This window comes from Pteropus medius, unplaced genomic scaffold, assembly GCF_902729225.1.
Source record: "Pteropus medius unplaced genomic scaffold, Ma_sr-lr_union100, whole genome shotgun sequence".
Lineage (NCBI taxonomy): Eukaryota > Metazoa > Chordata > Mammalia > Chiroptera > Pteropodidae > Pteropus > Pteropus medius.
Window position 1 is genome coordinate 8,526,145 of NW_024344253.1, and position 24,276 is coordinate 8,550,420.

Here is a 24,276-nt window from a genome sequence, read left to right on the forward strand (position 1 = left end):
TTAAGAAGTTCAAGGCAAGAATGCTGACAGTGTTTTGGGTGCACACACAAAAATAACATTCTCTCTCTGGTTTCCAGGACATGGGCATGTGTCTGGGAGTGAGCATGCCTAGGACTTTGAGCTGGCCTTTACATTTTGAAACATAATAGAAATGCAGCACTGTCTGCCAGCTGCTTCTTCAGGCCTGGATGGGCTGGCTCTGGGCATAGGAAATTAGTTTGTGGTGACTCTGGACCTAGGGCTTTTTCCTTTACTCCTGAATTTAGTGAGGACTCTTGAACAGTTTTTAAAAGTCCTGTTTGAGGAAGACCCATAAGATACGTATATCAAATCTGCATCATTTGCAAATTTGAAGTTTCTTTCAGCAGTGCTATTCTTTTGAAATACCATTTTCCTATGAGCACCTGTCAATTCCCATGACAGTGCAAATAAAGACAAAACCTTTTAGGAGGCTTACCCCAGCCAACGATGCAGAATTTCAGTATGTATCGGCGGATGTAAGTGTTAAATACTTTAACCAGAGCAATGTACATGTGAATTGCTTCTAGCCCCATCCAGGTAAAGGTCGCAAGAAGGAAGAAATGCAGCAGAACTGCGATGGCTGTGCAGAGCCCATCCACATGAAACGAGGTGACCCAGCCATCCAAGAGGAAGGTGAGATTCAGGAACAGCAGGGCTGTACTCAGGTTCATCAAGATTTTGGAAGGATAATCCCTTCGCAATTTTCTAAAAAAAAAACCGGAAAGATATATGAGAACTAATATTGTAAACAAACCTTTAAAGCACAGGCAGTAAATTCATGTTTATACAGTCCGTAGCAGGTTAGGGGGCACTATCTTTATAACATGGTTCCACTAGGAGGAGGGCTAAAGATATTTATGAGTATTTTGCAAATAAAGATTTTTAAAAATATTAATTATATTTCCAAACTGTCTCCAATTGTTTATAAAATTTCCAATTGGTTTCAACAGCCTGACTTTTTTTAATCCAGAAAAATTCTACAGTTATAAAAATGATATTTTTGTTAAAAAATGATTTCCCTAAAATTATTCGAAGTTTATATTTAATGAGGTAAAATCTTCTTTTTTAAAATTTCTTGTTTCAGGACTAATTTTATAAGATTATGAAACAAATGTTTTCATCCTTTACCATATAAAAAGCACTCAATATAGTTTTTATTGACCTACATGTTAGATTCAAATGCATTTTATCAGTAGAAATACAGTGATTATAAGTTAAGATGCTATAGCTAGAAAATTCATATTACATGATATATCTTACAAGAAACCTGAACATTAAAACTGAACCAACCTACATGATTCACAAAGGTCATAAAAGTTGTTAGAAGCTGAGGCGATATTCTTATTTGTGTTTTAGAACAGTTAGCACTGGGTTTAGCAGATAGAAAATACTTACTCAAAAGCAACATATGTCAGGAGAGTAACTGCTGAAAAAATAGCAGATATTCCACACCCAATATAGGTGATGAAGGTGAGAACTTTAGTGTTTCTTGCATCTATGTGTGAGGATGTTCTTTGAAGATCCTACACAAAACATGGGAAGCAGCTGTAAGAATCTCTTTTCATGGGAATGCTGTTTGTTTTATTGGAAAGTCTATTGATAGCACTTAGAATCTCAGCTCAATCATTGCTGCTAAAAACAAGTATAAAACAGTAGTGAAATTTTATTTTTTATCCTCTTGTGGATCACGCCATGAAACAAAAATGTAGTACTATTGAGGGAGTTACATATTGCTTTTTATTCTTTACCTGGTTACCCAAGCTCTTTGTACAGCAGTATAACTTGAAGAGTAAAACCACTGGATTCCGCAATAGAAATTGGAGAGAAGGTTGTTGCCTTACATATTTATCAAGCCCATTCCTAACATTTGCAGGGTTGGCGGCACAAGTACAAATGGAGGCCATGGTGGTCCTCCACATGGCCAAGCCCTCAGGTGGGCCCTGAGTTCTTTGGCCAGTAGGCAGGGGCTCAGCCAGCAGATGGCCAGAGGCTGGTGCTTGCACTGTGGTTGCTGGGTTCTGAGCATGGTGCTGAGGTTGCGAAGTGTTGTCATTCCAAAGCTTGGTATAAATGGGGTGGGGTGGACTTTATCTATTTTTAGAAGTTTTTTTAGAGGTTTGGGGTCATAGATTTTTGGTTCCTATAGATGTTAAAGGGCACCATTCAAAGAGTTAGGGGTGGTTGTGGAATGGAAAGAAGTAAACGCTTTCTAGAATATTAATAAGAGGTATTAACTTTACTATACTGAGGCAGATTTGCAAAGTCTGGGCCTGGTAGAAAAAAATTTTTTCTCCCTTAATTGAGGAATTGGGACAGGATAAATCATGAGTTAAAACCAACCACTCAATCCTGATTGGAGGGGAAAGGCCCCTTCATTATGCAGATGTTCGTAATGGAGCCTTCCTGGAGAAGGGACATATTCCAAAAAGAATATCTAGTTAAAACTTTTAGGTCTTAAATTATTTTTTAAAATGTCCATTTTGTAAGTTTTTCATTCTATTTTCATTAATAGTCACCAAAATGTCAATAAAATCTGGTACTCACATAAAAGCCTCCTACAGTAAGTGGTGTTTGTATGTGCCATGTCTGTGTGTGAATGAAGAGATGGGACTTAGTTCCAGGTTTGGCTGATGCAGTTAGGAGCAGGGACGGTACCTCCATGACACCAAGAAACACACGGTGATGGAATTAGGCAGGTGCACGGGCTCAGGGTCAAGGGCAACTTTCCCTAACTTCTCCCTGGAATCCCTCAGAACACTGGGAAGACATGGGACTCTCCATGGCACATGGGTTGGGGTTTGAGTCAGTGCCACTTGACTCACAGATAAGTTACCTCAACCAACATTTTCGTTAGTCCAAGATTTCATTAGGCCTGAGAAATGGTCTTGCTGAAACTCCAAGTGATTTGTCATTACCGTTTAAAAACTGGCTCCAACTAGGTTAGGCAGTTGACTTGCAAGCCATAATTAAAGCCACGACTTAAAATGTGAATTAAATAAAATAATGCTGTTCACTGGTACACATTTACACACAATTCTCATGTTGTTTTGTACTTTTAGAGAATGAAGGATATTAAAAAAATATATTAATTCCTCTGAGCTAGCCAACATGACAATGTACTAATGTTAAAAATACAAAAATCAGTCTTACTACAAAGAAACGTAGCGGGGATATTAAATTCTTCATACATTTGTGTATTAGAAGATACAATTATGGGTCTGAGGTACATTTTTTAGACATCTCACATGGTGCATGTGTCACAGGGCAATGTAGATTCTGGGACTATCTCATACAAGTGAATATAAAGTTTGTAAATCAAGAAAGACTTAATAAAGTTTTAGTGGTCTGGAAAAGCTGAAAGGATATGGGCACATTGCTAGAAGATAAATTCTGGAAAAGTTTTCATCCAGCTGTTTATAATCCCACAAAAGCAGCCAGCATGGAAAACGGAGAGATAGCACTAAAAATTTAAAAAAAAAAAAAGTGTATATGTCCAAATACATGTAAAACTAGTTATTTAATCAGATGGCAACAGAAAAAGTAATATATATTTACAAACTCATATACTTAAACAGTATATGAAGAAACTGACCATTCAAAGTAATGGGAAGCCAAACTTTTGTTACATATAAATCATCTCTGAATAGTGCATGTGTTACTCTTATCCATTTAACTGATAGTAGACTTACAACACACAGAATCATGCTCAAGCATACACATACATACTCAAACACGGCTAAAATAGTTAAATCCATTAAGCGAAAGGTTATATACCTGAGTGAATAATCATGCAAAATAAGTGTTTTCTGAAAAAGAGCATGAAAGAAAACTGAGAAATTTTTCTTTTAATCACTTAGCGAAAACATGCCACAGTTTAATTGTTTCCATTCTCTAGCGGTAAAGAAAAAAATATTTATATTTTGAGAAAGCTAAAAAGCTACTTTCTATGACTGTCGTCTTTTTAAATGGCTTGTTCTTCTTCCGCAGAGCATTTATGTATTGGACTATCAGGAAAATTACAACTTTGTTGGGTCGCCATAGGACAATGGCCATTTACATAGGCCAAATAGATTCATGAGCCAAATACTACATTCCACAGTTTTCACTGCTTCCTCCCAGTCCCACAGGAAGTGGGTGTAAGATTTAAGAAAAGGGATAAACATAACCTGATGTCTCTGATTTGAATTCGAATAGTTTTATTGCCTGAGCACACATTACTCGCATTTCCAACTGAAAAAGCAAAATATGGTTTGATCCTTTTATGGAAACTATATAGAAACAATGGCTCTGCTATGATCTGAAGTGGGGCACTGGGCACCAGCAAAGTGTCTGCAAAAGCACAAGTGTATCAGGTATAAGGTAAAGCTATGAATCTCTGGGTGAATTCAAGTAAGTCATTGGATGTAGGGAAAAGCTTAAAAATTTGGTGGGATGAAAAAAATATGTCAATGCAATCTAATTTTTGTTTAGAACCATGGAAAGGCTGGCTAATGAGATTAAAACAAGGCCATTGGAAAGAAGGAAGGAAAGAATGATATGAAGGCCTAATAGTGAGAGAAATGTCACACCCCTCATCCCTCTTGCAGGCTTAAAGACTCCATGTGACCCTTGTCACTGGTCTGTCCTATCAGGCTGTGATCTCCAGAAGGAGGATAGCGGTTATTTTGGGTCACAGCTTGCTCACCTAGCACAGTGCCTGGTACAAAGTAACATTCATATATATTGAGTGATAAAATATTACAAGAAAGAACATTTTTGATCAAACTTTTCACAGTTCCCTTCCATGTTAGTAAAACCCAACATTTTCTTCCTCTTTAACTTTTCTCTCTTACCCTCCCTCTCTCTGTCTCCCTGACTCTGTTTCTCTCTTAATTTAATGGTCTCCCGGTCAGTTTTTGGTTTCTAAGATTATTTATCATCACGGTTAATGCTATGGAAAAAAAGTAGAGTTCTTTTCTATAATTACTTTTGCACGTTTTTATATATAATCTCTGCTAATTATATTCTTCATTAAGAATCAAGATTCAGGGCACAGATGAAAATTATCTGGAAATAATTCCCCAAATACATAAGCTAAAAAAGGCTGACTCACAAATAAAAGTATGCTTTCCAAAATTCTATCATTTCAAAATGAGTTTAGAAATCCTCCCCTACCATCAGAACTCCAAAGTGTGTGAGATGGTAGCACAGGCAGACCGTCTCGGTTGCGTCCGAATCTCTTTGTGCAACACATCCTGATGTGTTCCAAAATCCAGAACCTTCTGCGGGAAGAAGTCAACAAACAGTATGAAAATAACAGCAGGTCATTCCTTCTCTATAGTGGATGACATCTTCGTTAGAGAAATACGCCTCAATCTTTTCTGCCTTATAGTTTATCTGTAAAACTGCCAATAGTTAGAATACTTTAGATCCCTGGAATCACAGAATGTTAGTGCTGGGTGGGCAGCTAGAGATTATCTAGTAGGTGATTTTCAACTGTGATCCATTGAAGTGTCTCAGGGGTTCTGCAAAAGTTTGGTTCAAGTTTAATTTTTAATAAATTATAAAATAACCCCCCATAAAAAGAATATCTCTTTTCGAATGCATTATATACTAATGAAGTCTCTGGAGATCAACACATCTTTTCCCCTTGGGTGAGTATATTTTTGTGAAGACATGAGAACAAAGAAAGTCTCTCTTGGAATATGCTATTAATGTGCACAGTAGTCACACATGGTGACAACTTATGATAAATGCCTTTAATATCCCTGTTCTGACTTTTATGGTATGGTGTGGAGCAACTCATATATTTAAAGCATATTTTAAGACTGAAAGGTAATATTTTAAACTATGTATCTAGTAAATCAGGAACTTTTCAAAACTATGTAACTGAAAACTGAACAACAACAACAAAAATCTTTCCAGCTGTGATAAAGAGCATCACAAAGAGGTTTGGATATCTTCAGACTACATTTCGACCAAGAAGCGTTATCCTGCACTGGCACTGATTTTATTTGTTGATGATTATCCTATTGGGGAATCACTCCCAAGGGAAGGTGACCCTTAGGAGAGGCTCTGAAGAGATTTTCGTACATTATACCTTGTGATCAACCTCTTAATTCTGCCTTTCTCTCTTGATTGTCAAATGTCATTTTAGAGGCAATTCATTTCTTTCAAGTAATATATATCCATTATAACCATCCTTGTATCTACAGTCCTTCAGTGTGCTTCATCCCATAATCTGAAATCTGCAAGCTGGATTTTTAATTATATGTTTAGTGAATATCAAATAATATCCTCCAAAGTGTCCCAGAAGGATGAGATCAAGTGTACACTGACATTAATCTAAAATGGCAATAAAAATGCATACTCTATTTAATAAATAACTGAAATCAAAGAGGTTGTTTGATTTAAAAAAAAAAGTCTGGCCTGCCTATTTCCTCTTGCAACAAATAAAAAGTTACAGCAACTTTTTTTTTAGAATTTACTTCCTAAGCTCCTCAAACTAAAATTTGCAGCTCAGCTGCCATCATCTTTATATTGTGGCTCACTCTGGTCTAGGGTAGAATTAAGGGAAAACGTTTAAAATTGCACAATGTTTAAAAATGTACAATGTTTAAAATTCCGTTGTTATTAAGACAGCCAATATTTTAAAACGTACCGTTATTGTTCAGATCCCAGAAGGCACAGATGGGATGAGGCACTGCCTATATTAACATAAGAATAAACATGTGAAATTGCATTTGGAATAAATAGAAAATCATATGATTTGAATAGGAGAAAAGAGTAATATGCTAAGGTTTTCACAAAGAAGTAGGTCCGCATTAGTCATGCCAACATGACTGAAGAATGGCAGGCAGTCTAGGGAGGTTTCCTCTCACAAAGAGCTGGAGTGAAAACTAACTATAACCTCATGAGGAACTGTGTTACCCATTTATCTAAAGGTTACTATATATGTCCCATCGCAAAATGCTATAGCATTTAAGAAAGCTCTTTATACTATAATCCTACTTCATCTTTAAAATTCTCCTTTATGTCTAGGTATAAGCCCAAAAGAATTGAAAGAAAGGACTCAAATAGATATTTGCATATCCATGTTCACAGCAGCATTATTCACAATAGCCAAAAGGTGGAAGCAATCAAAGTGTCCATCGATGGATGGATGGACAAACAGAACGTGGGATATATGTATTATGCAATGGAATATTATCCAGCCTCAAGAAGAGGAGAAGTTCTGATACATGCTATAATATGGATGACTCTTGAAAATGTTATGTGAAGTGAAATGAGCCAGTCACGAAAGGACAAATACTGTATGATTCCACTTAAATGAAGTACCTAGAGTAGTTAAATTCAAAGAGACAGAGAGTAGAATGCCAGGGTGTGGAGGAGGGGGAGATGGGGAGTCATCGTTCAATGGGAACATAGCTCCAGTTGAGGAATATGAAACTGTTCTGGAGATGGACGTGGTGATGGCTGCAGAACAATGTGTATTACTTGATGTGACTGAATCGTGCCCTTAAAAATAGTTAAAATAGTAAACTATGTTATGTATATTTTATCACAATAAAAAAAAAAAAATTATGTATGGATGAAGGATCTGAAACAAAGGAGTTCAAAGGGTAAAACATGGAGGTCAGAGGGTTCCGTGACAAAGCAGAGCTAGTTCTCAGATGACTTAACTTTCAAGCCTTAGTCCTTATCAAGCAGCTCACTTCCCGCCTGCCTTCCTGCCTGCCTAATAAACAGTGGAATCGTGACTGGGATCCTCTATAAAAAGGAGAAAAATCTGTGCCTGGGTCACCTGGAACAATACAAACCCCCGTATAATTTTTATCAAATAAACAAATGAGAGCAAGGGTAATTAAGCAATCAAAAATGAACATGTGCCAAGATCTCAGACAACTGCTAACCTCTCAAAAAATAAGTCGACCTGTTTGCCTTCTGCTTTCCCAGTAGCAACGATCTCCGATGTTAAAACAAAACAAAAAACTTTTCATGGCAGGATTATACAACTGCATCTGCACCTAATTTATCTCAAGTAATATATGTCATTTCTTAGAAATAGTGGCCTTTTTCTTCACTCCCATTCTCCTGATTATTGAATTCCGAATAAGACTAATTTTCTCTGGTTGTCACCATTTACCATGGCATTACAGTACTACCTGACGAGCTGTTGTCCTCTTTTGGGAAAACTGTCCCCCTTAGAAAAAGTGCCAGTTACTTCTTTTCATGGGGAAAAAATGATCCCATGTTGCTCTGAAATACTCTGCCTCTGCTCCACTGCTATTTGTAGGATTTTCTTACCTGGTTTCTTGTATGTTTGATTTTAATTCGAACTGGATCCCTCAGATCCTGGATAGTTATGTTTCCAATACTGCAGGCCATCACATAACTCACTAAGGTGCCTTTCTTGGTTTCTGCATCCTTTAAAAACATGTGTATTAGTCAGAAGTACACACTTTTATTTTATTTTGCTGCTCCAAAATAAGCAAACTGTCAGCACTTTTTACACTTAAGATCTTCAATTATAGAACATCCTGTTTATAAGCTCAAATTGCTGGCTTTCCTGAAACAGCTTTTCTATTTCCCTTATTATAATAAATACATTGAGAGGACATTATGAGCCAATGCAGCAAGGCAATGTTCATAAAACTTCATTCTTGATTGCTGTGACTGATGCCAGCCAGTTAACATCTGAAACAATGCAAACCCATAAATAATATAAACTCATAAAAAGCTGTGAAACAATTAGATCACTTCCCTACTCTAGAAAATAGATGAAGTTGTTTTCCTTTAGAGAAGTATGAAGAAAATATGGTGTGAAAAATCAAAAATAATTCATCTTTCACATCTTGCCAACAGCCTGATGTGTTTACTAATTTAAACTAACTGTAACTCTACTGGATTAAAGCCCCATGCGGAACTTTTACCTTCCCTGATTGTATACTTGCCGGCATCTGTAGCTTCCACTTCAGAGAGAGGGTTGTCAAGAAACCAAATTAGTGAATCTGTGTACAAAATGACTGGGACCAATGGACTGTCTCTCCAGTGAGACAGCCCTTCTTCTGGCCCTTGTGTTTCTTGTCAAACCTCCTGAATTTCTTTATTGCAGCTTATAAACTTAGTTGTTTCAGAATAATTGCAGGATTTTTAAATGCCAAACCAATCTCAGCATCTGGAATATAGCTTTTTATTACTTTGGTGTGGTCACTCTCAATAAAGTCAGTTATGGCTTGGGGATATTCAGCCTTTTCTTAAAAAAAAAAAAACCAACTCATACTTTGTTCACTATGTGAGGGGAGAACCACAGAACCCTTAAATTTGTTTCTCTCTGCTATAAATTTACTTTAAAAACCAAACATATGTTTCCTAATAACAACATTGATTGGGAAATGCCAGAAGAGAAGGAAAAGATGGTGTGATGAAGATAAGACTCAAAATAAAACAATGACAAATTCTTGCAACTCTAAGAGTTGTTGCAAACCCCTCCCACTGGGCTCAATCTCTCCTTTAAATAGACCCTCTGCCCCACCATCTGTCCCTCCATTCACATTTTGTGACACCCATTGCATTTTTTGTATTGTTTTTAAAGGTAACAGGACTGTAAGCCTCAAATACTTTTGACAAATGCAGTTTTGTATGTCCATGGCTATTAAATCTTCAGAGTACAACATGTAATTATATTCTTAATCTACTCAAAAATTTTATATAGCTCACTCTTAATACATTTGTTGATGAAACTTTAAAGTTTTGGAATTAATTACTGTAAATGATTCCACAGTATTCCCTTTACCACCTGTGGCTGACTTTGCCATTCCTCCACACGTGGCATACAGGGCAGATCCATTAGAAACCCGTAGTCTATTTCCTTGAGACTTGCCACTTTCTCTTACATACATCTCATTGTTTAATATACACTGGTATCTTCAATTTAGTAGATAACTTTTTTTTTTTAAAAGGCTGAATAAAACTGCTCTAGACTGGGTTGTACTTTCAAAGGCAACCAGAGGTCACCGGCGTTTGCTGGCAGTGGATTTCCTAGTATCTAGAAATGATGCCAATAAAAATGATAATATGTGCTGAGCACAATGCCACCCTACTCTGGGAATGTGTGAAGGCCAAAGGTCATTTGAAATACTAATGGGAAAACTGATTAAAGCCAAGAATGCTGCTCATTATGTAAACAGTCCTTCCTGCTGAATTAAAACAAAACAAAACAAAACAAAACAAAACCTTTTCTTTGGTGCACAATTTCTTTAACTCTGAAAGTCTAAATTGCTGGAGAGCATAAATATTTAACAAAAGGAATGATAAATAGTAAGTTCTCTACACATTCCATTTCTAATTGTATCATGCAAGTCTTCATCTAATATCCGATTTATTAAAAATATTTTAATGAACACATCTGTTCATAAGCATGTAATTATCTGAAATAAAATATTCGAACAAAGTTAAAATTTTAATTTTTAAAAATACAGGTGAATTTTTCTACTTTTATTATTTTCAAGGAATCTGAACTTTTATTTTTCTTTTGAGCAGACACTCAATTTGCAACTGAAAAATAATAAGTTAATGAACACTTACCTGGAAAAGTCCAGTTTTATTGAAGAAAGTAAACTGTGCTCTTTTAACTAATGCAGAATATTCTTCACTTAAATTCTCAAGTAAGTTTGGAGGCAAAATTACAGAAGCCAATGCATCCACTTGTCCATTATCAAAGTCCATCTGTCACACAGAGATATATTGGTCGAGCAATCACGATTAAATTACAATAATAACTTTACTGCACATGCTGAGTAAGACAGGAGAACAACTGCAGTTATCATCTTGGCTAGGACAGGCTTCCCTGTACCTCTACCACAGTCACTTCTCTCCTGGTGAATCCCCTACGGACAAAGGCATGGATCTCACCGAGTCTTGCTAATGTGGCAAAACCAATTTTAACGAAGGCAACTGAGAAATGTACAGATCAGTTAACATTTTCAAGGATGAGAACTGGATTTACACTTTATAGATTTTGAGCTTTTCTCAAAACATGCAGTGAAAAATAACTACCAAAAAAAAAAAATGAGTAGAGTTAATCTTTTTGATCACTAAAAGTGAGTATCTCCACATAGAGCAGCTGAAGTTTTCTGAACACTCTGCGATGTCATTTTTTCTGAACCCACAGATCAGGCCAGAGAGTGTTTTCCTGCAAATACTTTAAATGAGACTGAGGCTGACTGAGTTTTCACATTAAAATGACAAATAGAATTATCCCTTAAGAGGAGAATAAAGTTCTTTCTTACATTCAGATTTTAAAATATTTTTTCTTGGTTTATCTCCGCAGTTAAGTATTACATGCCACTTGTGTGTTCTCCCATGTCAAGGACGATGTTTCAATCATTTTATTGGCCTATGTGGTCAACACTATCGAGTATACAGTAGGAACTTGAAAATTATTTGCTGAAGTGTCGCCTGAGCAGGTCAAAGAGGCTCTCCATTCATGTGGCCCCAGCTTTCCTGTCCAGCCTCTCCATCACCTGCCCTTCCCAGCCCTCTATATCACTGGTTCTCAAAATACAATCCTCAGACCAGCAGTATCAGCCACACCTGGGAACTGAAAACTGCAAATTTTGGAGATCCGCTTGTACCCATTAAACTAGAATCTCTGGGAATGAGATCCCACAATCTGTTTTGACCAGTTCTCCACGTGTGTGATTATAACACACACCTGGAAGAACCACTGGCAAAGAGAATACAGCATCCTTCTTCCCACTTTTGAGCCCTCAATAAAGCTCTTTCTTCTGACTGAACTTATCCCCGACCCCCACTCCCAACAGGGTGGCCCCCACTCATGCTTTAATACTTAGTTCTACTAACATCTCTTGAGAAGGTAAGCTGCCCACCCCTATCACCGAGGCTCTGAAAGTTTACCTCCTCCATGTGTCCACACACCTTACGGCTACACTACCACTGACCTTGGTCAGCATTTGGACCTGCCTGCCACGCCTTGGACCAATATCTCCTTGAGCAACTGGAGGGTGATCGGAAAGTTTTATCTGTTGAATAAATCAAAGTTAAAGAAACCACTGGCTCATTACCTGAAAATATGATTCATTACTGTTCGGAAGACTGATGCTAAAATTTAAAATTTCATTAGTCCCTGGAGATAGGGATGACACTCCGAGAGCCAAATTCCGAGTTGTAATATTCACACGTGATGTGCTATTTAGGTCTATCTTAAAGGCCAATTCATCGATTGTTTTTAAAGCACTAAAGAAATGACAAATAATACCACCATTAAGTAACACATTTTAGGTAAACACATAGGATTTACTGCAAGACAAAATACAAACCAAATAAAATTGTGTTTAAATTGTCTGATCTTAACATAAATACAAAATCACACCAAGCCACAATAATAGCAGTTAATGCACAGAATCATGGTGATAAATGCATCCTCAAGAAAAATATATTTTTTAAGGAAAATCAACAATTAAATCATACTAAACACTCTGTTTCTCACATATCTTAGCTTTTCTTTCTTCATATGAAAAACACTCTTCCTACTTCATAACTGAGTAAATCAAAGAAAATAATGTAGTAAAATTATTTTTTGAACTGTAAGACACTGTAAAAAAAGTCTGATTATTATGTAGATAAGATAAATTACCCACATAATAATTTGTTTTAACAAATATAAAATATTCATCAAAGAAATTTGTTTGAAAGGAAGGAAACAGAAAAAGTTAAATATCTTAATACATCAAATAACATAACTGGACATAAACTGCATTGTATAAAAATAGGCACATTTTTTCCCTGCACTAGTCATTTTCATTTCAGAAGTACAACAATCACATAGCTGTGGCAATTTTTTTTTTTTTTTAAGGCAAGGCAATCCTTAGTTGACCTCACAGATTGCAAGGACCTGGTCAGCTTACAATCCTTTATTTTTTATTTTTTACACCTACAGCACCCGTCTTCCTAGGTAGTTTCCCATCAAAGTACTAACCAGGTCCAACCCGGCTTAGCTTCTGAGATCAGACAGGATTGGGTTTGTTCAGGGTGGCCTGGCCGTAGACAGCTGTGGCAATTCTATGTCACAGTTCACAGGACAGTGACTTACAGTGATTAAGTTATGTCTAAAAGATATGAACTGAATGTTTTCTAAGTGTCTCCTTCCAAGCAAAAAAAAAAAAAAACTGTCATAAATTCACATTTGCGATAGTCTGTTCATCTTTTGAATTAACCCCAGTTAATATTTTTCAGATAATAATTAAATACTGATTATGCTTTTCTGGGACTATTTAATATCTCGCCAAAAGCCAATCTCAATCATTTTATAAATTAAAAATCTCCAAAAAAAAAAAAGAATTTGAAGTTCCGTTTGTGAATAATCTTGGGAAATATCAATGAATCTTTCAGAGATTTAAATTGCAAATTCCGGGGAACAAGTATTCACATATGTAAGAAATTATATAACTATACATGCATCCAACAAATTTTACTCTCCAGAAGAAAATAAATACTTACTCAGAAGAAGACGCAAGCAAATCACTGTCTGGACTGGTTAAGATATTAGAAAATATATTCATTAAAGTTGAGCCAAGAGTTATATCGATATTTTCTTCTTTATTCACAATTCTTTTGACCTGTTCTACAATGCTGATAATATTGTCTGAATTCAAGTTTTGCCCATCTCCAGTTAAATTTAAAATCTGATTGGCAGCCTCCCCTAAAAAAAGGCAAAAGAAACAACATACAAAGTTTTACCTGTTTTTTTTGAGCATTTCCAGGATCCTAAACATAGTATGATATTCAGCTTCAAAGCTGAAGGAGCAAATTAGTTTTTCTGTGTGTAACCCCTATTCACAATCTTCACAGAACAAAAATATTTCTTTACATACAGAGACTAACTTCTCTCTTTAGTAATATACAAATTGTGCTTTTTAAGCAACTTAGGTAAATAACAGAGGGACCAATATTCACATATAATTCTAAGAGAAATGCACCCACAATCATTAAATAAGTATACATTTGCAGTTTAAAAACAATACAAAACTATAAAACATTAATGTAAATGTCGATTTATATATTACTTTTGTCTTCCCTAACAGTTTTAATTTTGATTTCCTTCAGAATGAATACAACAGAGAGGTAGAATGAGGAAAAACAGTAGTTTTTACCTTAAGCAAGTAAAACAATTATTTGCCTAGCTTTTAATATTATGATAGTATTATACAGCAGAAGAATATGTCTGAAGAGGATGAAAACCATGAAGTATGATGTCATTTCAATTTGTCTTTGAGAACCAAAGAAAAATCGTTCACTTACTTAAACAATTGGAGATATCAGGAGGTCCCCAGTAGGCTAGCGTTGTGTTGGTTGGACTACGATAACTATGAGAGAAAAAAAGTAATTAGAGTATTTGGCATAAATGACATTATAACTGACAAAATTAGTTAATGAAAAGTTTTACAATTTGCCTTGATATCTAGGTAGGTTTCATTTGAAAATAAAACTGTAATACATTAAAATTAAACTTAAATTAAAAATTCTTATTGGAATAAATCAGATGCATGAATCATGGAAACAAATTACTAGCAAGGGACTATAGCCTACCTTAGGATACGATACACCAGGTTACTAAGGTTAAAGGCATATTTGGTAACATAGGTCAAATATTGCTTGAAGAACTTTCCAAATAAAATCTGATGTTGATTTCACAGGTCACAGTCCACATTTTATACATGAGGAAATAGACTAAGACAAGTCAAGGAATTGTCCAAGTTCTCTCAGCCAGGAAGAGGCAGAGCCACGTTTCACACTCAAGTTAGTGAGTCTCTATAGTCCCTCCCTCCGATGTTCCCTCCCCACCATGTATCAAACATAACAGCAAGTTCAAAATATTTCTACATGGGCAGTTTCAGTTTCTGTATTCTTCCACCAACAAAATTCTAACTGGAGGTAGGGAGAAGGGAGAAGAATAGGATTAGCAGACTGCCGTACCCCAGATCCTGTCTTTAGTCCCTCTTCTTCTGCCTTTTCCCCTTGCAATAATAGCTACTCCAAATAGTTTAAAAATCTTGAAATTTCAGATACATATTCAAAGTCGGTGAGCTTGCTTGGCTCATCCATGTACAAGGTGCTTTGCTCTAAAGCCACCCTCTGGTTTCCAAATTTCTCCATCTTTGTTTGGAGAAGGCTGAATTAGCATGTGTGTTGGAGTAAAAATGTTTTCATTGATACCCTACCTGCCTCATCTTCAACCCTCATGGAGTGTATGATTTAGGCACACACATAGATTCCTGCCCTTCTTTCTAAATATTATACAATGCCTGGGAACTGCAGTGTAGCATGTGCAACCCTGGAGAGGTAGGTGACGTAGCATTTGCTGGCAAGAGTCAACAAAAGTATTACCATATCCGTGAAGCATAAACATCGGACTTCCCTGGACAATGCAGCTTATATTCAGAAGGTAAAATGGCTGGCCAACGATAGCCTTTGGGATCCTCGTCGCTAGGACAAAAACCTATTTGAAAGCAAAAACTAACATGAGAAATATTAACCTATAAAGTTAGAGGTATAAGATGAGAACGAAACAACAATGCCGGTAATTAGGTATTTATTTTACGTAATACTAAAATATTAGGTTTTTTATGTTCAGAATTTGTAAAAATTTAGAAGTTATGAAAAATAAACATTTAATACATTTCAGAGACAAAATTGCAAAACCACCAAATAAAAACACGCAAGTATAAACATGAAAAATACATTATAATTCTAATGAAATCATTAGCAGATAAAATAAGTAAAATGAAGTTTTATTAAAAAAATACACACTGTATAAAATCAAGACAGTCCTGAAAAATTCAAAACGTAAATTCTCTGTTGGTCATTTTTCAAAGGAGTGCCTTCACGGTGATGTCACTGAATTGCAAGCATATTTTAGGGAAAAATTTCCAGCTGTTCTTAAAGCATCTTCTGCCTGAAAGTTTTCTGGGAGAATGGCAAGCAGACACCTATGAGACATCACCACCATCTTGCACACACGCCTTCATCCTCAAACCCCACCTGTTGCTCGAGAACTCACTGGGTAAGTGTCATGTCATAAAGAATTCATATTTGACCACTTAAAAAAATATCAAAATAAAAGCAATATATCAACGACAACAAAAAATCTTCTATTTCGGTACTGAAAAATAGCAAGTTATACCAGACTACTGAGAACAAGTATTGCAGTCACCACTTTTCGAACATTTAAATGACTTTTCCATCTATATCCTGAGCCATAAAATTACCAGGCTTTGGCTTTTTTTTTTTTCTCAATTGGTAGAAACTTTTCTTCATAGAACCACTTGCAGAAAAACAATAGAGTGTAGGATATAAATTAAGTGGTATAAATTAACAGCTAAGTATGTGGAGAGAGTTGTTCTGGGTTCCTCAGCCTCTGAGGATAGAGAAAGTGTTGGTCCTCACAGGGCTACTTTGTCATATACGCATTACCATTTATCAAGTTACTTCTTTGTGGAGACTCTGAGGCGTAAAAGGCTGACAGCTATACTCTCCCCACCCCCAAGAAGCCCTTCCTGTTAATGAGCAAGAGTTTTCCCAAGTGTGCTCAGAAACTGTTGATGATGATGATGATGATGATGATGATGATGATGATGATGATTTGCATTCTTCCATTACTGTGAGTTCTCTCTGTGTATGTTGACACACTAGAGATGGGTGGTTCCTTGTAGAAGTGAAAATGCCTGCTTCTTCATTACACTGTGATTCTGGCCTCAGTCATACTCTCGCTTTTAGAGGCTGAGGAATAAACCTGCTTCCCCTACTTCAACCTCCTGCATGAATTTAAGGAAAAGTATTAAAGCTTTCTTTTCCTTTGATCTCCACTAATGTACCTAACATTATATAGGTACAATCATAGAATAACATTAGAACAATAACTTTACTTTTTGTCCATATTTTTGATCATTAGCTTTTCTAAAATATTCCCATCAAGCCTCATTATTTTTTTAAGTATTTAAGTGCTAGGGAATGTACTAGGTCCTGGTAAAAGATGGGAAGTTAAAGAAAAATCAGATGTGTTCTCAAGCCAGAGGAAATTCCTGTTTAAAGAAAAAATATATAAGAACACAAACAAGTCCAGTTAAATACTATGGTTTTCTAATGTCTGCAGTGCTCTAGGTATCTGGACAGCATGAAGTGGTGGCTCAAAGACAGTGACATCTATCTATACATGATGACAGGAGAAAGGCTTTACAGAAGAGGTGACTCTGGGCGGCCTTTAAAACCATGTAGATGATGAGCAGGTGGCTGGTGAGAGTAGAGAAGAGCAGCATGGGCAAAGACACAGAAAGGAGGTATAAGAGAGCATGGCATGTTTGGAGAAGTGTAAGCTATACCACGTGACTGGAGCTTAGAATGTGAATGGCGTTCAGATAAAAACTGAATCTAGGTCCCAGATAACGCCCAGATTTGGGGCCTATTCCTGCAAAGACAGTGGTATCACTCATTGATGGAGATAGAAAACATAAGAAAAAAATGTTTCATAATAAGAAATTGCCTTTTATAAGATTTACCTCATTAGAGTTCCCATATACACATATATACACTCTATCTCTAAAATTGAAGCCAATTCTGGTCAAGGCTATCCTGGCATTTTGTTCATACTCTTGGTATTTTCATAATATGTCCCTAAAGAGAGTATAAACTCTCCTCTGTCTCTTTCATTACCTTAGATTCATAGGTATCTTTTATGCTAACCATGTCGCCCATTTGTTACAATATCACCACAATGATGAATTTCAGAAAAAATTCATCAGAAGAAAATAGCTTTAAATAAGCAAACAACATATATAGGACAAATAGTTTTGTTGTTGTTTCAGTTAAACTTGAATATACAGTCATGTAAAATACATATTATAATAAAAAAAATTAAAGGCACTTACCCACTGGCCTCACATTCACTGTATATAGCTTCAATCCTTCATCCAGGGACTCATTATTTTTCAAGAGCTTCTGCTGAATGACTTCTCCTTCCAAACTGAGATTGTTAGTAGCATTGTAAACTAGAAGGGCCCAAACCGCCAACCTAGGAAAACATTGTAGATAAACTGTCATTGGGTTGGTTGGATTTCTGGTAGAAAAATGGAACATTTAAATAATAGTAAGAGGGATAATCGTAAAGTGATGAGACTACAAAAATATGCCAAAGCACTTATAGATTTCTGTTGCTGCATATATGATAATGTTGAAACTATCTCAATACAGATTGTATAGGATATTACACGGATGATTCCATCATATCATATCACCTCATTTCTTTCGAGAAACATTTTTAGCAACATTTTATAGCATGCATGCCAGAAAAAGACATACTTGTGATTAATTCTACATTGTTTCTTTATAGCCAAAAATAAAGTTTGGTAGAAAAATTAAATTTCAACTAATCTGGTGAACTGTCATTTGACTTTCGAATTATTAAAACTGTTATCGTTTACAAATGTGCTACAATTTCTCCAGAATTGTGATAAATGATTTTCTGTCTACATAAAACACTTGCAAGTACTTTGCATGGTAAAAAGTTATAAAGTAAGTACTCAAAATATACCTGCTGATGGGCCAGCATATTACTGAAGAACTTTACAGACTGCCTGACCTTGGATGTCTTTAATAAGATAATACCTCTATTGGAAGCAGAAATGTATCCAATAAGCCCCATCAAATTTTGGCCCTACGATTTGAAGTGATATAATTTTCTGTTGAACCATAATCACAGTCATAGTCAATAATCGAAATCAAAATTAACTGAACATTGAGATAAAATTAAATGACACTCTTTTATCAGGTGGAGGAGAATATTATTCTTTTACATGTGAAAGCTCTGGATTTACAACAGAACTTCTTTCTTCACATTCTGAGGATAAATGAATATGACTAAGGCATTATATTATCAACATCAGTTTGTCCACATGCCAAAGACAAAGCAGTAGCGTTGTTTTTGAAATAACTTTACGTTACTCAGTGGAGAGATAGGACATATTCTATTTATGAAATTCTATGGGTATCAGTAAAAATAAAAGTCAGAATATTAATTTATTTGTGGTGCTAAAAAGAAAAGAAAAAATAAGTAAAATACTTACTATTGAAGTTTAGAAGAAATTAAAGAATCGCTCTATTTGTTTCCTAAGTGTCTGTGCTAATTCCAAAGACAAAATACACTGTCTTCATAATTCACTTTGAAGGGCAATTTATCTCTAAAATGATCTATTGCTTAATGTTCATATATAAGCCATATTTTAGGACGAGATAAACATGATGTGAATGGTAACTGTGATAACTTGATTTTTAACAAAGCCCATAAAAAAAAGAAAAGTATGTCTTGATTAAATTATCATTGGAAGATAAGCTTGGCCACTCCAATTACTGAGAATTTACAGTTAGGATTGTGATCTTTTACTTCTCTTGACTATTGAGGATATAATTAGCATGATGTATTGTGGATGACACTGAATACCAAATTCAGCAATTCAAGAATGACCATGCTTTGTCATAGGTCTTATCTGGATTATGTTCCTCTCTCATCCCGAAAACTAAAACTGTTTTATAGTTCTAAAAAGACAAGTTCTATCTGTTGCTACCATCGATCATTCTTTATTTGAAGAAACCAGTCTCTGTGGCTTTGGTTTCTTGTCTGTCTAGGTGACAGAGTATGCCAGCATTCTCTGAAGCTATGGTTCTGTGTTGTGTTACAATCAAATTAAAAGGAAAATTTGGAAACAAGAGTGTGTGTAAAACTAGTAGCCTAAGGTTTTGAGAAAAACTGAGAGAGACTATAAAGGTTCATCAAGAGCATTAGAAAGTAGACAGAAAGAGGGGGTGGAAGACTATAAAAATAAAGTTGAAGACAATGTCAAGAGTTTGTACCAAGAAGCTAAATGTGTTGATTTTCCTATATATATTGTCTTAGTTCGCTCTCCCTGTAATTTTCTGTGATGTCACCCAGTGGTCTGACAGATAGGAAACAGAATCTATGAATTTAAATGTCTTTCAAGCATGAGTTATTGAGGTGCTGACCTCTACTAAGGTTGACTGATTTTAGTATTGTCAGGGAGTAGAAGAATCACAGTAAGTAACCAAAAAGGGCAATGCTGACTTCTTGAAGAGCGTCTCCCATTGGTGAGACTCTATAGCAGGGTTGCCTCAATGGTTACACAGTGTCCAGAAAAGGGATCCTGATTGCTGATGGATCCATTATTCAAGGCTCAATGTGATCTAGCAGTAAGGGTTGGAGAAGAAATTTTTTGGCTAAATAGAGGAGAAATGTCCTGTCATCATCGAGAATATAGTATGAAAATACATTATACGTCAGATTATAAAGAAAAAAAAACATTAGAAAATAAAAACAATTTTTCCTAATCAGATGGCTCAATCTTGTTTGTTGAATATATACAGGAATGATAAGTTTCAAATATAACTTTAAAGACTTTTTTTTTCTAATGTTGAATAAGAAAAAAAAAAAAGAAGAAAACTCTCTGGTCAACTCTCAGATGGAATTTTATTTTAATCTTCTCCTAATAAGAATATATCACCTGAAGAGAAGTATATTCCATCACTAAGGTTATAAATCCATAATTTAAGTTCAGTCAATTGTAACTGAGCAAGACTTATGTGAACTTTTGCTTTTCTAGTAATTCTTTTTTTAATTTTATGGAGATAGAATATGGTACCCTGGACACAACTAAATTTATTCCATTTAGGATTTTAGATTGTTTTTTGTTATATGACACTCTGAACAGCTGGCTTTTATATGTCAATTAATTATATATGGTGAACATGTCCATTAAATTATCTGACTGCTTTAGTCATTATCTTGCTATAAATTTAAAATAGAGATTTCAGAAAATTAGCTGATGGCTTTAAAATACAGAAAATATTTTGGCAGCTATTACCCATATTACTAGATGCTATCATACATACATACCTTGCTTTTAAAAAAGCTAAGAAAATATTATTTTTCTTTGAAGTTCTCCCTGAAATTTCAGATCAGAGGTAACGGATTATCATAAATAAACCAGAAATACTAACACTAATAACATCTATTTTAAATATCCTATTTCTGAATTATTTTTCATCAGGTGTACATTTTTATCCAGTCTACTATATTATGGTTTTAACTTCAAGAAAAAAAAGTATGCATTATTTAGACATAATCTAAATATGCAACATAATTAAAATGTTCCTCTTTTATGTCATTGCTTTCATTTCTCTATCAGACAATCAAAGCAGAGGCAAGAGAAAAAGCGTTATACTTTCTGTAAGATTTTCTCAGTGTTACCTTTGATCATTCACAATGCTTCTCTTGACTTTAATCTTGTCCTCTCCTGTGCTCAGGTGAAAACTATAAATAAAAATACACGTATTCATTATCAACCTCATCTGTTACACAATTCCTTAACAAAATCTGAGGAGGTGAAAGAGAGAGGCAGAATGCACATTCTAAGCCAGTATTTTCAAAGTTATGTATGTGATGAGGTTTTCATTCTTTCAAGTACGTGAGACTAACTAGCTTCACAGTCAAATAAGCTCAACAATTGTGTGTGCCCTTGCTCTCTTTTTAAGATTCACAGTGCATTTTAGGATGCTAAAGTGTCTGAGATGTTCTGAGATATAGAAATCTGCTTGTTTGTTTAATAATGTACTTCTTAAACTCATTTGACTATTTGATCCCGTTCTATGTGTTATTACATCTCTTGCATTCACAGAATATATGCTTAGAGTTCATGAAATAGACTTCAGAAAGCTAATTAAAGTATAACACTGTGAAAACAAGGTGCAGAGAAGCATATGTAGATGATACTATTTACTGGGCATTTTGGAGTGTATTTAAATAGAAGAATAGTGAAGATAATTTTGAAAAGCTAGTATGCAATCACATTGTAGATGTCTTATAGAAAAGTGATCTCAAAATTGGGGTACATGCAACTCTGGGGGTACTATAGGTGATCTGGGGTGTGAGAAGAAATTACCAGAACTTCTATTTATATTTAATTGTCCTCTTTTAATTTGTGATATATTGTAATATATAATATATTGGTTAAGTAATACATATATACACACACATATACAATTTATGTAAAGTCACAAAGATATTTTGGGAGTACAGGCTAAATTAAAAAAATGATTGGGGTTCAGGATCAAAATATTTTGTTAAAAACCACTGCTGCAACATTAAACATTTTGTGCAAAGAAATGACATCATACAGAGCAGTTTTAAAAAGATCATGAATATGGTGCATGTGTGTATATTTATGCATGTGCGTGTTTGTAGGTAGAATCAGATACAGGGCAGTACTAGACACTACTTTTTATTTCTCAAGTAATTCATTCTGTCATTTACCTGATATTAACCACATACACAGTGTAGTTCCAATTTTCGAAGGTTGAATTGAGCTGCAAAATACAATGAAAAGGGTAAGTTGGGTAATACTCGAAAAAAAACCTGAATCAAGTTTCTTCCCTCCCAAAAGCTAAGTTGTTATTGGAATAAGACCCTGGGAAAATCCTGTAGAGCTAGAGGAATGAAAAAAAGAGTAAAGATAACAGTTATTGGATCATTGTATGCCAAGAACTTTACAAATGTTATTTCTTTCAATCTCACAGCAACTAATGAGATAGGTATTATCTGTCTCTGCTGTCTTATAAATGAAGAAACTGAGGTTCACAGAGTTAGAGCTTGCCTAAAATCACCCAACTAAGAAGTAGCAGATCCGAGATTGAAACCCAAGTCTGTCTTGAAACACTACACTTTCCACTCTAGCTCATAAAATGGGCCTCCAAATTAGCCATAACACTGAGAATTTAGCTGTAAGAGGATACACAGGGAAGATCATCACAATAGACACTTTCCATATTCTTTATTCAATAGACACCAAGGTGCAGTAAAACATATGTTTATGGTAATTATACTTTCATAAGAATATTGACAGAAAAGTTATAAACTAAAAATATAAACCTTTAAAAAAATAAGTTTAAGATTACTGAGAATTATGTTAACTGTTGTGTGGTTTCATAATAGTCTTTGTAGGTCTCAGGACCAGACTTTTAAATAAGGCAATGGATTCTTCTCAATATAAATAACAAACTTCCAAAAATGCATTGTTCGATACAATCACAAAACAGGATTTCCTTACTGACGTGAAATTCTCTTATTATATATCACCTCTAAAGGGTTTTTGGGTCTTGTTTCATATACACATTTAGCCTTCCTGGTATTTCTAAAACTGAATGGAAATTCTAGCAAAAAGTGTTAAATTATTTTTAAGTTGTACATAGTAATAACATGAATCAGGGACACTCCTTATATTTTCTCTTTTATCAGGTATCTGCTTTGGTATCTTGCATCTCAAACTGAAAGTGTCCAGTAAAGTTTAGCTCCAGATGAGAATGATGCTATGTTGAAAACCGTGCCTTAAATAAATATAAATGTCAAATCATACCTGTCTAAAACAGACTCTCTAGTGAATGCTAATTTTCAAGATTCACAAAAAGTGGTTTCTTTGAGAATGAAAATAAAGAATTTTATCTTTTGAAAACACTGACTTAAAAAAAAAAAACTAAAAGAACAATTCTGGAAAGAAAACAGAATTCAAGAATACTCCTTCTGTAAAGTCTGCTCTCCATTTAGAAATTAAACACATTTAGTGTTTAAATTGGTTACTAAAGTTAATGTGTCATTAAAAAAGTCAACGGTGGTTTTTTTGACTTCTATTAGGGAATATCACTTCCCCGATTTTATAACAGAATTGTTAGTTACATACTATTATTTCTTGTGGTCAACTTGTTTTAAAGGGTGTTGCCTTTAAAACTAAAACTGTTTACCTATCATTCTTCAAATATATTATTTGTATATAAAGTATACATATAATATGTAGTACCTCTCAGTTTATGGTTTAACTTTCCTTTCCTACCAAGAACATATTTATTGAGGACAATCTGGTGATGGCCAAAGGGGAGGGGGGTTGGGGGACTGGAAGAAAAGGGTGAAGGGTTATAGAAGTACAAATTAGTAGTTGATAGATGGTCATCGGGATGGGAACCATGGCATAGGGAATGCAGTTAGCGTTAATGTAGTGGCTAAGTGGAGAGCCAGAGGAGAGAAAGAGCAATTAGGGGAATCATTTTATAAACTATATAAATGTCTAACCAAAGTACTATATATTTGAAATAATAAAATAAAAATTTTTTAAAAAGAGCACATTTATCAGACACCTACAAGAA

General features: G+C 35.0%; 1 protein-coding gene across 2 annotated transcripts in view; it reads right to left on the bottom strand.

The window, feature by feature from the left end:
* Positions 1 to 24,276, bottom strand: part of ADGRG6 (adhesion G protein-coupled receptor G6) — a 128,478-nt gene that overhangs the window by 24,360 nt on the left and 79,842 nt on the right. For both annotated transcript variants that reach the window (XM_039869747.1, XM_039869748.1), the window contains exons 8-20: positions 22,397 to 22,449; positions 21,335 to 21,397; positions 17,946 to 18,088; positions 15,409 to 15,520; positions 14,323 to 14,387; positions 13,522 to 13,723; positions 12,087 to 12,258; positions 10,588 to 10,728; positions 8,308 to 8,427; positions 6,662 to 6,707; positions 5,176 to 5,282; positions 1,417 to 1,544; positions 458 to 726 (exon numbers count right to left, since the gene is read on the bottom strand). In XM_039869747.1, coding sequence (XP_039725681.1) covers positions 458 to 726; positions 1,417 to 1,544; positions 5,176 to 5,282; positions 6,662 to 6,707; positions 8,308 to 8,427; positions 10,588 to 10,728; positions 12,087 to 12,258; positions 13,522 to 13,723; positions 14,323 to 14,387; positions 15,409 to 15,520; positions 17,946 to 18,088; positions 21,335 to 21,397; positions 22,397 to 22,449 — 1,621 coding nt within the window. The remainder of the gene's footprint in view (positions 1 to 457; positions 727 to 1,416; positions 1,545 to 5,175; positions 5,283 to 6,661; positions 6,708 to 8,307; positions 8,428 to 10,587; positions 10,729 to 12,086; positions 12,259 to 13,521; positions 13,724 to 14,322; positions 14,388 to 15,408; positions 15,521 to 17,945; positions 18,089 to 21,334; positions 21,398 to 22,396; positions 22,450 to 24,276) is intronic.